General features: G+C 38.8%; 1 protein-coding gene across 3 annotated transcripts; it reads left to right on the top strand.

Annotated features, from left to right (window-relative positions):
* Window positions 1-3462: 3462 nt before the first annotated feature.
* paip2b (poly(A) binding protein interacting protein 2B) lies at window positions 3463-14523 on the top strand. Of its 3 annotated transcripts, none has more exons than XM_008317380.3 (4): window positions 3463-3677; window positions 10542-10708; window positions 12453-12635; window positions 12784-14523. In XM_008317380.3, the coding sequence occupies exons 2-4, from the start codon at window positions 10553-10555 to the stop codon at window positions 12838-12840; spliced, it is 396 nt and encodes a 131-aa protein (XP_008315602.1). In that variant the 5' UTR covers window positions 3463-3677; window positions 10542-10552; the 3' UTR covers window positions 12841-14523. The 3 variants fall into 3 exon arrangements, with proteins under 3 accessions (XP_008315602.1, XP_008315592.1, XP_008315609.2); XM_008317370.3 differs by lacking the exon at window positions 3463-3677 and adding an exon at window positions 5922-6083; XM_008317387.3 differs by lacking the exons at window positions 3463-3677; window positions 10542-10708 and adding an exon at window positions 10913-11125.
* Window positions 14524-14582: the final 59 nt, after the last annotated feature.

Raw genomic sequence — 14582 nt, 5'->3', positions numbered from 1 at the left:
TCAGCTCTAAGTGTTTTCTTATGTCCAGTGTGTGTGTGTTTCTGCGTGTGTGTATGTTGGAATCCACATCAGCGCTGCATGGATCTGATTTCTCCCCACAAGTGCTGTGATTGAAAGCATACATTAATCCTGAATGCATGTAACGCACACACACACACACACACACACTCACTTACATACACAATAGTTCTAGTTGGCCCTACTCCCAATGGGCAGAGGAAGTCAGACCTCATGAGTCTACAGAAGGGCCCCTGGTACACACACACACACACACACACCCTGTCTCTTTGTCCTGTCAGATTTCCAAAATCGAATTAGTGTGTGTGTGTCTGGAAACCATTACCTGGCATGTCTCCCTTTGCTGCCCAAAAACCAAGAGGCCCCACATGAATCCTGCCATCACCTCTGCAGCTCCCTCGTTCTCCTCCTCTCTTTTCATTCTTCATCACCATACATCCTCTCTCTCTCTCTCTCTCTTTTATGGCCTGTTCTCGCCTCCGTGCTCATTTGTTTATTCGTTTTAGATGACACCACACCCACATTTCCTCGCCTCACTTTGTTTCCTAATGAACAACATTGTAAGTCGGCTGGTGGCATTTCACTGGGCCTTGATGGAAACCAAGAGGTAATTGTCTGGTTTGGGGGGTGTGTGTCATTCACTCGGCTCATTCATCATCACCGAGCCCGAATACCTGAACGTTTACAGAGCTGGAGCCTCGCCCCTCTCCTTGGAGGTCCAGACGCAGGAAGACCATTGCAGGAAGTGATGGAGTCAGGTGACAGGAAGGAACCCCTGGGCTGCATTCCTCTCATGAATTCCACATTATCTCTTGGACCTCGAGCAACGGAAAGACTCACTTAGCAAATACAGGCATACATGCACGTTGATTGTTCTGTTCCTCCAGATAGGTCACGGTCTGAAATAAAAATCTAGTAAAGCTCTTTTGCGGAGCATTTCAAAATATGGTGATGAAAATACATTGTGTAATCAAATATCCCTAACTTCAAAAATCACGTTATGTAAAAGGACATATGGAAACCTCCACTCCACATTAAAGGTATTATTATCAGGTAATGTAAAACCTGTTGCTCCAACACAGCAAAAAATTATCATAACAAATGCCACATGATTATGCTGGACTTTTAACAGGTATCTTACAGGCAACAGAGAAACATCCTTCTTACTCAGCTGCATCTAGTTAACTGTATTTACTGGTTAAAAATGAATTGCAACAGCTTCTTAGTGTAACAGAAAGAATGTAGACTGGGGTTTTATCAACAATGAACCTATCTTCTAACAATGACCTCTAACAAGTCCCATTGACAAAGAGGAAAAATTGTCGTGCCAACTAGAACTATTTATTCCAAGTGTTGCTTCACTTACTTTGAAACTAGTTTCTCTTACAGTAATTCTCCATTTACAGATATGCAGGACAACTTTGCTCCATTTTTAGGCGTGCATATTAAACTATTAAGGGGCCCAGAGTCCATGTAAAAAAAGGCCACAGTGTAATCACACAAGTGAGAACCATTACAGATTTGTACTTCAACATATGCTACGCAACCTCTTGTTTTCTCAAAGGATACTGGAACAAATTGTGTACCAAGAACATATTTCCATCCCCAGCCAGAGATGACGGTGGTCAAACTGTGGGTCTAAAACCGGTGCAGGCTGTGTGATGACAGCTCCTTACTTGATACTTTTTAACACTAGCTGCGAGTGAACGAGCACACGTGTGCAATGAGGTTGTGCAGAAATAATAAAGGAAACATTGTGCCTGCAGTGTGTGTGTGTGTTAACATGCCATTACCTTTTTGTTTGTGTGTGAATGTGTATACAGATGCATGTCAATGTTAACACCAGTGTGTGTTCATTTCACACATTTTGTTCATCTTGTGTGTGTGTGTAAATATCATTTTTGACTTAATTTGTCTCGTGTTCTGCTTCCCTCCTTGGCTCTCATGGATGTACTTGAGCAACCAGTGGATATAGTAGGTTTGAGCAAGTTGGATCCCAGAAGTAGTGGGGTCAAAAAGTGGGGAATTTGTTAGATGTTATTTTTCTATTTCCCTTTTTCATAAAAATAATAAATATGGACAATGTGACCTAGTACCAAAATATAGAAAAAAGGGAACTGCTTTTTTAGGTTTAGGTTTAGGTCTTAGATTTGTAAGCCATAGTTTTATGGCTTTTAGTTACTTAAAGAAAACTCCCTGATAAATAGGCAATTACATGAATTTGATCTTTTTCAAGGAACTCCTGAAGTATCCTGTTAAGAATCTGAGTCTCTCTTCACCTGTAGATGAAAGTGTGACTTATTCCAACATATGTACAATAATCTGTAGTCCCTTCAGCTGTCATTAATAGTGTGTATCATTCAAGGCAACCTACACGATATTCACTTCAAAGTGCTTTGCAAAGTTCATTCAACACTACACCGACATCAGGCAGTGTGAACAGAGGGAAGTCGTTTTATCCTTTGTTTCAGCTTCTCTCCATTGTTACCGGATGGACCACAGCGTATCTGGAGTTATAGTCGCCCTCTCCTGTAATGTTGTGGTAATGCCATTAGATAGAGAGTGTCTCAATCCTCCTAGTTTTTAGAACTGCATACATTTTTTATGTGATGGTAGTGTTGGCAGACGACTACTTTTTCCAGCAAAGCATATACTGCATATACTGTGTATATATATTTATTTTATTCTGGTCTCTTCAGTAGGAAAATAATACAAAAGTGTTAAAAAAGAAAAAAAAAAGACATATAACTACACCTAGATACATGTTTTCCCTACGAATTACATTTAGTTGCTTTTTATGAACAGTGAAGTATATTGGACAACTTTTTAAGGTGACTTTTAGCAGCAGATTTCTTATTCATGGTGTATGATATTTTACAAACCTTTGTGATGTAGAAATGGTTTTACAACCACTTAATATATGAATCAGTACCGTATTTTAGCATTCAAGTCAATGACTACTCGGTTGAATTTGACTTGAATTTAATACTTACAAAACTCAAGTACTTCATACTTAAATATAATTTTGAGAGACTTTTTGTTAATTAATCTGATTTATTTTCTATGTGCCTGGTTCATTGCCACTGAGAAGTGTGTCGTCAAATGTTCACACAATATAATTTTGAGAGACTTTTTGTTAAGTGTTAAGTGTTTAAACATTCACTGTAATGTTTACTGTCCGAAAACAACAGAATTGAAGGTTTGTTTGTAGAAATATTGGCCAGTGTTGGCTGTCACCTCCTTTGTCAATCATTAACAGCTAACCACTTGATAAAGGGGGCAGTAAGAAAGTAAGTTATATTTTGTTAACATACGAGAAACAAAAGTTGGGCGGAGCTGTAAAATAATTTAGACCAATAGAATCGTTAAAAACATGGACTGACAGAAAGTGTAGCCAATGAGTAGATTTCACAGCTGGACAAATACGACCACGACTACACTGTTTTTCAGTCCCAACGTGCTGGCAGAAAAACTAGAATAACCTACTTTTTTAGACACAAAAATAGCAAATTTACGATGAAAAATTGTGTTTAAAGACTTTTTAAAATCATCAATATATACAAAACAAAATCGAGATATTGTGATATTCGGGGCCATAAATAACCGTTTTCTCCTGGTCCTGGCAACTGGATTGTGGATTCTGCTGTTGAACTTGTCCGGTGAGTGTATTACGGTATTTCTCCTCGATAATGACGGGGGAAAGGCAACACAAGAGACTTTACGTACAAACAATGTTAATTACTAAGCAATTAGTGTTCGTTTGAGTAGAAGTGGCCTATAAACGATAACACCAGCTACATGTGTGTAGAACACAAGCTGCTTATTAGAACGCATATACTAAAAGATATATTTGCTGTTTTTAATGACACTGCTTCACAGTGCAAACACTAGAATTAGTCTCTTTTTCTCGAGCCTTTTTTAAGCATTTTTGAGAGGCAGACTTAAGCAATTGACAACTTGGTTTCTCAAACATTTGAAGCTGCACCCGGGGATAATTTGTTCATATTGTTTTTACTATTTCACAGACTCTCTCGCTCTCTTTTTTAACATTTTGAAGCCACGCAGGCATGACAGTGTCAGTGTAGCGATTGTTCGGTAAAGTGAAGGTAGGGGGATGTTTTCTCTCGCGTTGCGTTCATGCTCACATTTTAAACCCCGATTTTTTGAAGACCTCAAGGTAATGCGCCTTGTTAAATCAACGTAAACTGTTCTATTATTCCTCTATCAAGCATCGTTCATATTTTAAGGCCAAGGACTCGCACGAGAGTAGATAGATAGACATTTTTTCTAAATATATCTGCCTCAATTGGGTATATCGTTTATAAATGTTTGTAAATTAAATTGTGCCTCGTACCATGTGTAAACGTACGACTGTAAGCACTAAGGTATTTAGACAATACAGTCTCCACAGCCTCGTGTATCCATGTTAATATCGTATACATGTGCTAATGAACATAACATTTTACGACCCCTGTAGTACCTCCTGCATCCTTGACCCCTGTCAAGGACCACTGACCTAAATCATTGGTAATCATTGGTGGATCATACAACTATGATATGAATAAATAACTTCACAAAGCATAACTTTTCTTCCTGTATAACTTACAAACTGTGAGCTATTTTGGCATTTTATCAATATGTAATTTGTTTATTAGCTTGATGCTATTTTCCTATTTGGTTAACTAATTAATAGCAACTACTGGGCTAACTAGTTTTTGAAAAATAGCAAGTGGAATTTGACCTAGAATCTACTACTAATATATTTTAATATTTGAGAATATAATTTCACTCTGACTTAAAGTTGATATTTTGGTATCTGACTTAAAGAATGTAAAAAGGCTAAAAGGTTGTGTGCAATATGCAGTACTGCATTTTGTTTTAAATTTAGCGACATTATCAACGTAACAGCAGTCAGTTGTTGATATGCAATACTGGATCAGTTTTGCAAAATGTACTAGAAAAAAACCCCACACATTATGCATTATATAATTCTGGGCAACCAGTGTCAGCTGCAGTTACACACTACAGACCATAACTAAAAACATTAACAACTGGAATTGTTGACCAGAGAAGAAGGATCTCAGGCTTGACGTTGTTTTCTTTTGTGGTATGATGTTTGTAGTTGAAGCACTTAAATTAAGAAATTAAAACAGGATCAAGGACATTTGCAGGTTTTACTCTGTTCTTGTTCTAATTCTTCTGAAGGGAGTTTAGACAAAAGAGTCAGTGATTTACAGTGTTTTTCTTTCCATGTGCATTGGAACTGGTACTTCAGTTCAGTCTGGGGATTCACCATCTAAATGTGAATGTTGAGGCATTGTGGGGATAATAGTTTAGTGAAAACTGTGATGAAACTTAACCAGATGTTGTGGTGCAGCATTTGCAAATCTGCAAAATCTGTTACATCTGTTTTTGGTCATTGGAACATATAAATATATATTTTTTAATCTTTTTGCAAAAACAAAAAACACTTATTGTGTTAGTTTGTGTTTTTCTAAGTTTTTAAACTGCATCACTGAAATATTTCAGTGCTATTGCGGGTACACATCTGCATCACAATGTGCATAAACAAAACAATTTATCAAGGCAGAAAACAAATCCGTGGTGTCAAATAAACCTTAAAATTCAATCTGAGGTTTATCTTTTAGATTGAATCATTTTGTATTGAACTGTACATGCTTCGCACTGGCTGAAAAATATTCGAACAAATTTATATAAAATTAATTTAGATAATCTAAACAAAGTAAAACGCCATTCTCAATAAATAATGGTTTAAGACGTTGAATTAACGGTCTCTATGGTTGTGTGTCTTTGTGGTACGTGCTTTGAATTATCAAGACATTCGTAATTCCTACGGTCTTATTCGCCTATGAACTCGTCAATAGCACACGTGACCAGCTTCCAGAGTTAGCAATACGGCTAACAGGATTTAGCTAAATAGAGCTACGTTGCAGCAGCTTCGGCATAGCACGGAGAGACGACGGACGGACACTCTTTGTGGTGTAGTTGCTTTAAGTTTCTTTAACGCTCCACTTTAAAAGTGAACAACACGAGTAAAATGCCAGGTAATGTCATTAACACGGTAGCTATATATAAACGTCGTGTCGTTTCAATAGTGTATGTGTGTTTAGATTGCTAGAGTGTCGTAATCCCCGGAGCGGGGGCTTGTTTTGTTGACCTGCTTCACTGATGCTGCCATGCTTTAGCAGCGTGCTAACGCACCACTTTGCTTGGCCTACAACATTCAAATGAGACCAGAGTGTGACCTCGGTTATAAAACGCATGCACGGCGCACAAGCTGTCTATTTTTTAATCCAAGTATCGTCTTCTCCCGGTAGTCGTTTTCAGGCGCGAACACTTTACGGCTTAAATGAGAATAAGTGTTTAGGGCCGTCTAACCCCTTTGCTCTTTGTTGTTGCTTTGTATAGTTTTCACCTCAGGCCCGCTAAATGACAGCTACGTATGTCTACATATATGTATTAGCCGCTTAGCACCGCATCAGCTAAAGGTGTCAATTTCTTTTCAGCCAAGTTTCCAGGTAGGCCCTGACACCTGGTGTAGCAGCCCCGTTAGCTTCGTTCCGCCGTAGAAGCCACGACGACGCGTCAGTAACAAACTGCACAAACTGTTGCGTTACATAATGTGGCAACGGATCAGTCAGTGTAAATGGTCATCTTTTGTGCAAAATACACCACTGTTTGCCGTTTTATGCACGTTGAATATACGTTTGCCGTGTTGTAGTTGTGCACCTTGTATGTGTGTTAAAAGTAGGACAAATGATATACTGTTGTTAAAGAAGTATTAAAAATCGTTATTGCTGAATAAGAACTCCTACAATAACATTCAAAATGTAGCTTACCTCAATTACACTTTTAAGATGCATTAACGTTTTCAACTGGGCTATTAACATCTACTGCATAGAATTCTTCTGAAACAGTTTGTGAAGTCAGTAAAACACTCTAACCCCGTTATTTTCAGGTGTGTTTGAGTGCTTCTTTATTCGCTGCCTGTTTAGGTGATACAAAACTGATTCAATTATATTGAGGTTGATGCCTCACGTAGGTCAAGATTTTTTCAATGGCGGTGTCTACAATGAATTTGTGTTATGTGAAGGTGTTAACTTGTCATTCTTGTCAATTTCTAAGAGACTGCTGAAAAGACATCCAAGTGTTCAGCAATAATCTAGGCAATATCTTTAAAATAACCACAAAGGCTATGTAAACAACTTGCACATCTGGCATGTAACTATCCAATAATTATACATTATACATTTACATTTTAAACAAACCTATAACAAAAAACACATTTGTGTGTTAAGCTAGATGTTATTTTTCTCCATTATGTATTTTCAATTTTTTTAGGCAGATATAAAACACTTTATAAAACACATTTTATTTTCCTGAAATGTAATTGTAGGAACTGGGTTTTTGTTGTATAGTCCAGGGCTGTAGACTGCAACTGATGATATCTAACTTGTAACTAATCTTGTCATCGTGTCAGTTTCTTGAATACTTGAACTGGCACGATATATTTCACCTGGTTCACTGAACATTCTAGTGAACTATGGCACAAGATGGCGCTGAAAGTTTATTTTGCTTTCGTGCGATATTTGACAACCTTAAAATATGACATTTGGTCACACAGTGGATGAGTGTTTAGTGCTCGTGATGTGCACTGGCTTGATCCACTGGTTTGTATGGAGGTTGCATGTTCTCCTTGTTTGTGCTTGTGATTTGTGTACTGTACTCGGTTTTCACCCAACAGTCAGAACACAAACTCTAAATTGACCCTTATATGAACAATTATTTATCTTCGTATGCTGCTCCGTAGTAGACTTGCAAACTATCCAGGCTTAACCTGGCCCACACCCAATGGCTGCTGGGATTCCTCTGTGGCCCTGGAAAGGACTAAACAATAGAAGATATATGAAAATACAAAATAACACACTGTCATCAAATTTCTTATAATCTTACTCTGGGGGAAGAGCCAAAAACATGTACTAATGCAATTACTGAAAGTACATGAAAACATAATTTTACACAGACACACCTATAACTTTCTCTTTTTCCCACAATTTCTATATTTTTAAATGAAATGATGCAGAATGTTTATACCTTGCAGCAGTGATTGCAACCAAATCACACTCTACTCACAAGCGAATGAGCAGGTTAGGCATGGCTCATCTTCAGCAACTGAATATTATATGCTGACCTCGAAATGGTTATGTAACATAAACAGGTTAAGTGCTCTTTTCTGTACAGAATGGTTCACTGCTCCCTGTGTGTGTCTTTTCTTAGACTTTTTTGCCTATTACTCTCTGTTTGTCCCGGTGTTATCCAAAGAGATTAGGCAACTTGTTGATTTAAGATTATTTTAAAATTGATTTGAATGCAGCTGTTTACTTTATCATTATGTATTTATAGTATTCTTTTCTTCTGAATCAGCAGGTCAAGGTCAACATCCTAAATCCCCAAAATGTTTTCATAGCTGTTTCCTTGACAGTGTATTAATCATTTTTGGTATTGACTCAAAACTAGCCAAATTGAAACAAAAATAACATTTAACACTACGAAGATGCTAAGTTAGAACGAAGTGTCACAAAAGGTTCTTCTAGACTATTCCCACCCTCTAGACTATTTACCTATTGATAGAAATCTTAGGTGGATAATTGCTGTTCTTTATCAGCAACCTCAGATACAAATGCCTCCAACTTGCATAGATTATTCGGGTTTATTAGAACTGCCTCAAGGGAGTAGCAAATTCACTTGTGTCAAGTTTTCTTCTTGTGTTGACTTTTTGGCACAGTGACAAGTAGGAAAAGGCCACAAACAGATGTCAAAATAACACCATATTCTGATTTTGGAAACTAGGTCATTACTCTGTTAAGGACTCGGTTCATGGCCGAAGTCCTTCCCTGCAAGTCAAACAAGTTTGAACCCTGAGCCTAATCCAGGAGCCATGTGTGTAGCCTGTTTGAGGTCATCATTTCCCCTTTTTCCCTCCTCCCTCTGTTGCCACAGTTGAGTCATAACCAGTGTGTTAAAGCTGGCTGTCTCAGCATTATGTCATCATAGGCTTCATATCCTCAAAATAGCAGTTCAATGTTGCAGCTGATAGACCCATGTTGTCCGGTCTCTTTATATAATCAGCGATGCTCCTGGACAATGTCAGAGGTTTCGCTGGTGGTATTTTACTGTTTTAAAAGTGAACTGAAGCCTGTATTTCTCACCCTGATATCAGGCTATCGACATTTGACAGTATTTGTGTTAGAAGTGGGACTGTCCTACATTATGACGACCACGGTTGAAATGACTGGTGTCGAATTTACAACTGGGTTCATGAGCCATAGCTGTTCTGCAGAATCTTTCCCATTATATTCATTTGGGATGAATTGTGTTGCCTTTTGATTGCGAGTGTGTACAAAGAAACAGGTTAACACAGGCACTAAAAGTGGGACGTGCAAGATTTTAAGGGCAGGTGTTTGGATTACGTGCAGCTGTGGTAATGTCCAGTCATCAGCCACAGGTCGTAAATCCACCCAGAAAGGTCAGGTGTAGACGTGACTTTCCCGCCGAAAGAAGAAATGTGTCGGGGGGGAAAACTGCAAGTAAACCAAATATAACTTCGATACCTGGCATGGTCTCTGTTTCAAAACTGTTTGTGTTATTTGTGGGGTAGAGATCTCTATAGCAAAGTGTTTCTCCTTGTGTGTGTGATAGATTTGTTCCTATTTATATTACTGCAAGAATGTACAGCTTCTTTTTGAGATGTGAGTTGTGCAGTTTTTTTTGAGCACATGCAGCAATTTTTATGATGCTCTAATCTTTTTATGAATGTGTTTCCAAAGTAAAAAGTTACTGATTGTCTGCAATTATGTTGCAATATTTAATGTTAAAGTAGAACACTGTTTTAAAGGCACATCTGCACTGGCTTTAGATTTAGGACGGCATGGTTTCATTCATGCCAAAACTTACAAAAAGCAACGATGCGAACGGAACAGTAAACAGACCTATATATAAAATTGAATTTAAAAAAACATGTTTCTAGCTTTATACAGTTGACCTCTGCCTGTATTCAGTGTCCTTGAATTGCTCACTTCACACTGTTTATATAAACTCTCATAAGCACAGTCTTCACAAGCCTTAATTGTAGGTAACAACACACTGTGGCTTTGTAGACCACGGCATTTGAACAACCAGGAAAACTGTTTAACAACTGATCGCAGTCGTAAAATGTCAATGAATCCTCAGCGCTTGTTGTGGGTGTTAAAGGATTTGGCAAGTTTTCCTCAACATCATCCGTTGTCGTCACACGTTTGGAGACAGAATCTATAAAACATTTAATTTTTAAACATGCTCTAGTTCATTTGAAGTGTCAGGTACTTCTAAATACTTAAGCTGAATTAATCTGTGTCATCTGATGTCCAAGAATGCAGGATTAAAAAAAAGATTTGTTTTTTTTACAAGGAATAGGTTAACCATCAACTGAATTATGAAGATAACATTTTGTTTCTTATATGCAGAGCCAGCTGAGATGAGTGGTCCGGAGGTGGCCAAGACACCAGGGGGTGAAGCTCAGGGGAAAGAGGGAAAGGAGCCGGTGGCCAATGGACACGCAGGAGAGGGCAGCGACCCAAACCCTTTTGCTGAGTACATGTGGATGGAGCATGAGGAGGAGTATAACAGACAGGTGTGTGTTGTGTGAATGTTCATCATCCGTTGTCGTCACACGTTTGGAGACAGAATCTATAAAACATTTAATTTTTAAACATGCTCTAGTTCATTTGAAGTGTCAGGTACTTCTAAATACTTAAGCTGAATTAATCTGTGTCATCTGATGTCCAAGAATGCAGGATTAAAAAAAAGATTTGTTTTTTTTACAAGGAATAGGTTAACCATCAACTGAATTATGAAGATAACATTTTGTTTCTTATATGCAGAGCCAGCTGAGATGAGTGGTCCGGAGGTGGCCAAGACACCAGGGGGTGAAGCTCAGGGGAAAGAGGGAAAGGAGCCGGTGGCCAATGGACACGCAGGAGAGGGCAGCGACCCAAACCCTTTTGCTGAGTACATGTGGATGGAGCATGAGGAGGAGTATAACAGACAGGTGTGTGTTGTGTGAATGTTTTGAGTCGTTAGCCCATTAAAAAAAAAGACTTAATGTGCTTTCTTTTAATTTTTTATAACATTTGACACATTTTTACAACAAAATGCTGCAGTCTTTTAATTGTCATGACCTTTTTGTGAAATGTCCCCCTTATTAACTCAAAGATGCGGACAAACTTTGGTCTCTTTTGACAATTGTCTTAACAGTAAACTGCTCAAACTACATTCCACATGTGGTTTATCTTGCCATGCCACCCAAGAGTCAAAGCTGTTACATACTGTGATGCTTAAAATTGTAATTTGTTTTTTTTAGGTGTGTTTAGTCTTAAAAATGGGACAGTTAATTTCTAATGACTGTATAATGAATATTGTACAAATATAAGGGGTGCTAGAGTTAAGGTGATCACAAAGGGTTGATGCAAATTACTCCCGTTGTCCTTGTGGGTTTTCAGTCATCCAGGTTATGTCATGTCCAAAGAACCACCTTGTAGTGTTTACTTGCAGGGATCAAGTCAATGATTCAGTGGGATCACAGGTGAACTGCCTGGTCTAATATCACTCTGAACCATGTATAAGCTCTATAGCTTATAGAGCTTATACATGGTTCAGAGCTCTAGAGCTTATACATATATGTACATATACATATATATATATATATATATAAGCTTATAAACTGTTTAATTAAAACACATTTATACATTAGGTTTTTGAAGCTGGTGATTGTTTGCAGATATGAGCAATGGACTTTGAAGAGGTGCATGGCTATATTACTGCCTCCAAAAAATTGCGTTTGACTCATGAATGAATTCAATTTTTCATTTTTTCTTTTTAAACAGCAGTAGTGGGTGACTTGTTGACCGATCTTTTCAAGAGCCCGGTTAAATTGAAATGCTTTAACCTTTTTCTCCTTCTACCTGCTGTGCAACACCACCATCCTTATTTTCTGTTCTTCTGTCCTTATATTCCCATTTTCCATCCTGCCTGTTCTCAGAGTAGCTTAGTGCTGATAGCATCTGCTTACCAGAACTGTATTAAATGATTCTGTTCCACCACATGTCTCCTGAAATAGGGACAGTTGTCTTCTGACCTTAATCTCTTGTTTCACATGGTTAGAGTTGTTAAATCTCAATTGTTTTTTTTTAAACCTTCTGTGATGATTTACTGCTCTTTCAGCTTTATTTATTCATATTGCCCCCATATTTCTTTTGAGGAAATGCATTACCTGTTTGTTGTGCAACCACAGTGATATGATCGGTCCCTCCCCCTCTCTCCCTGTTCCCCTGAGCTTTGTGTTCTCACTGCTGTTTTGTCTCCACTTCATTTCTCAGGTGGAGGAGGACCTGTGGGAGCAGGAATTTATGGAGCGCTGCTTCCAGGAAATGCTGGAAGAAGAGGACAAGGATTGGTTCATCCCATCGCGTGACCTCAACAACCAGGGGGTGGGCCAGCTGCAGCAGCAGCTCAACAACCTGTCTGTCAGCGATCACCACAGCAACTTTGAGGAAGTGGCAGTAAGTTGAATTTTTTTTTTCTAGGAAACTATTGATTTAAGTTACAATCAAGTACATTTAAAGAAACACTTTTTTTAAAGAAACACTTACAGTGCTGTTAAATATTTTAAGTCATGGAGTTAATTTTTTTTTCCTCATGTTTTTGCAGAGGAAGAGCATGTTGAATCCAGAGGCGAAGGAGTTTGTCCCGGGGAAGAAATACTAGGAGTCCCCCTCACCCCCATGGAGCCTCCACCCGCACACATGTGCACACACACCAGTCCTCGTATATTCTCAGAGACTCTAACACTTACACACAGACACACAATCATCATTTACATAAACACAGATGAAATCGGTGGCGTGCGGGCAGGCCCAGTCGGGGGGTGGGGGGATTTCTTTTTACTTCTTTCCCTCTTTTTGTTTCTTTATTCTTTTTATTTCCTGTTTGCTTGTAAACTGAGGGATATTTGGGATCAGGGGCGGGTGAGGGGGATATAATAGCAGAACCGCCTGAGTGCGGGTGCTAGCTCATCGTTACATTTTTAGAAGATGCCGCCGACTTCTGCAGAGTTTTGGCGCTCATTTGAGTCTCCTTTTGAACCGAGGCAGCTATCAAGGAGTGTTGTCAAGTCTTTAAAATAAAACCATCTTTAGATCTCCTAACTTCACAAAATAATTTGCTGTCAAATTGAGAAAAACTAAGAACCACCTCGTATGAAAGGGAGGATTTCTATTAGAGTGAGGTCAGAAGGAATTACACTTCCGGGGACTCAATGGGCATCTGCTGCTCTGCAGAACCAAGGCGGTTGTTCACGTCCGTTAAGACTATAGCTCCTATGATGTCATAAGCTCCCTGTGACTTCACAGCTCTTGTACATAGAGAGATGCAAGCTATGTGTATCAGCAGTGGCTCAGTTCCAAACCAAATACAGCCAGTGTCACCTCTAGTGTTCAGTGGTGGAAACAAACATGAGTGTGCGACAAAGCCCGTAAGTCATTATTTTCCCCAGTTAATGTGGAAAACTCATGTTTGTATCGTATTCGTAGAAATAAAGACGCTAGTTTCGCAATTGTTCAGTTTGGCAATGAATATGTGAATTTAAAGTAAAGGTCAGAGTTTTGAAGTTCAATAAAAAACATTGATTTTTTTTTTTGTGTGTGTGTTTCTGAAGTCTGCATTTTCCTTATGACTTGTGACGAAAGTATTTAGTCTGGAACAGAGCCATTGCCTCTTTCTGCCAGAACAACTTTGATTTGTCCTGCACCAGATCAAGTGTCTACATCCAAATCAGGTTCTCCACTCGCCTCTCCTCTTCTTCTTCTTTTTTTTTTTTTTTTCTTATTTCCTTCGTGGTTTTGAGGAAGAGGCGTTTTGTGTCTCTGCTGGGCACAGTAGCCTGTGGTGTCACTTCAGGCCTGTTAGTAGAAGGAAATGTGAGGAAACTGTTTTGTTACAGCCTGTCAGTATAGAAGTCAGGGACATGTGGCCAACAGTGTGTTGATCTCTTTGCAGCTCTCGTCATATAAAGCAGGTTTGTCAGTCTAGCCTCAGATTTCTGTTGTTGTGACCATAACACTTTGTGTTTTGGTACAGACTTGTGCACTTTGTACTGTAGTATCTGGCAGATGAGAGCACTCGTTTCCACTCATGCGGTCTGCAACAGAGATGATGAGCATGCAGTTTAAAGGGAACTTCCTCACAGTGTTGTGTGAGGCTGTGGAAAGGCACCCAGGTGAAGCCATTGGGAATGTCCGCCAGGTGGATTGTACAACACGAAAATCATTTTTGGTGATTTCTTGTTTTGAGTTTTGAGACAGCCGTTGAAGACAGAGGTCCAGAAGACACACTGAAATTCAGTACAAATAAAATTGATGAAAAAAGATGAATAAAGGTTATAAAGACAAATCAGTTGTCCCATTTTATTGTATTTGTATATTGACACTCGGTATAAGTGACGATGGACT

The sequence above is a fragment of the Cynoglossus semilaevis genome, chromosome 1 (genome assembly GCF_000523025.1).
Source record: "Cynoglossus semilaevis isolate Cse_v1.0 chromosome 1, Cse_v1.0, whole genome shotgun sequence".
Lineage (NCBI taxonomy): Eukaryota > Metazoa > Chordata > Actinopteri > Pleuronectiformes > Cynoglossidae > Cynoglossus > Cynoglossus semilaevis.
This window is presented reverse-complemented; position numbering and strand designations above follow the sequence as displayed.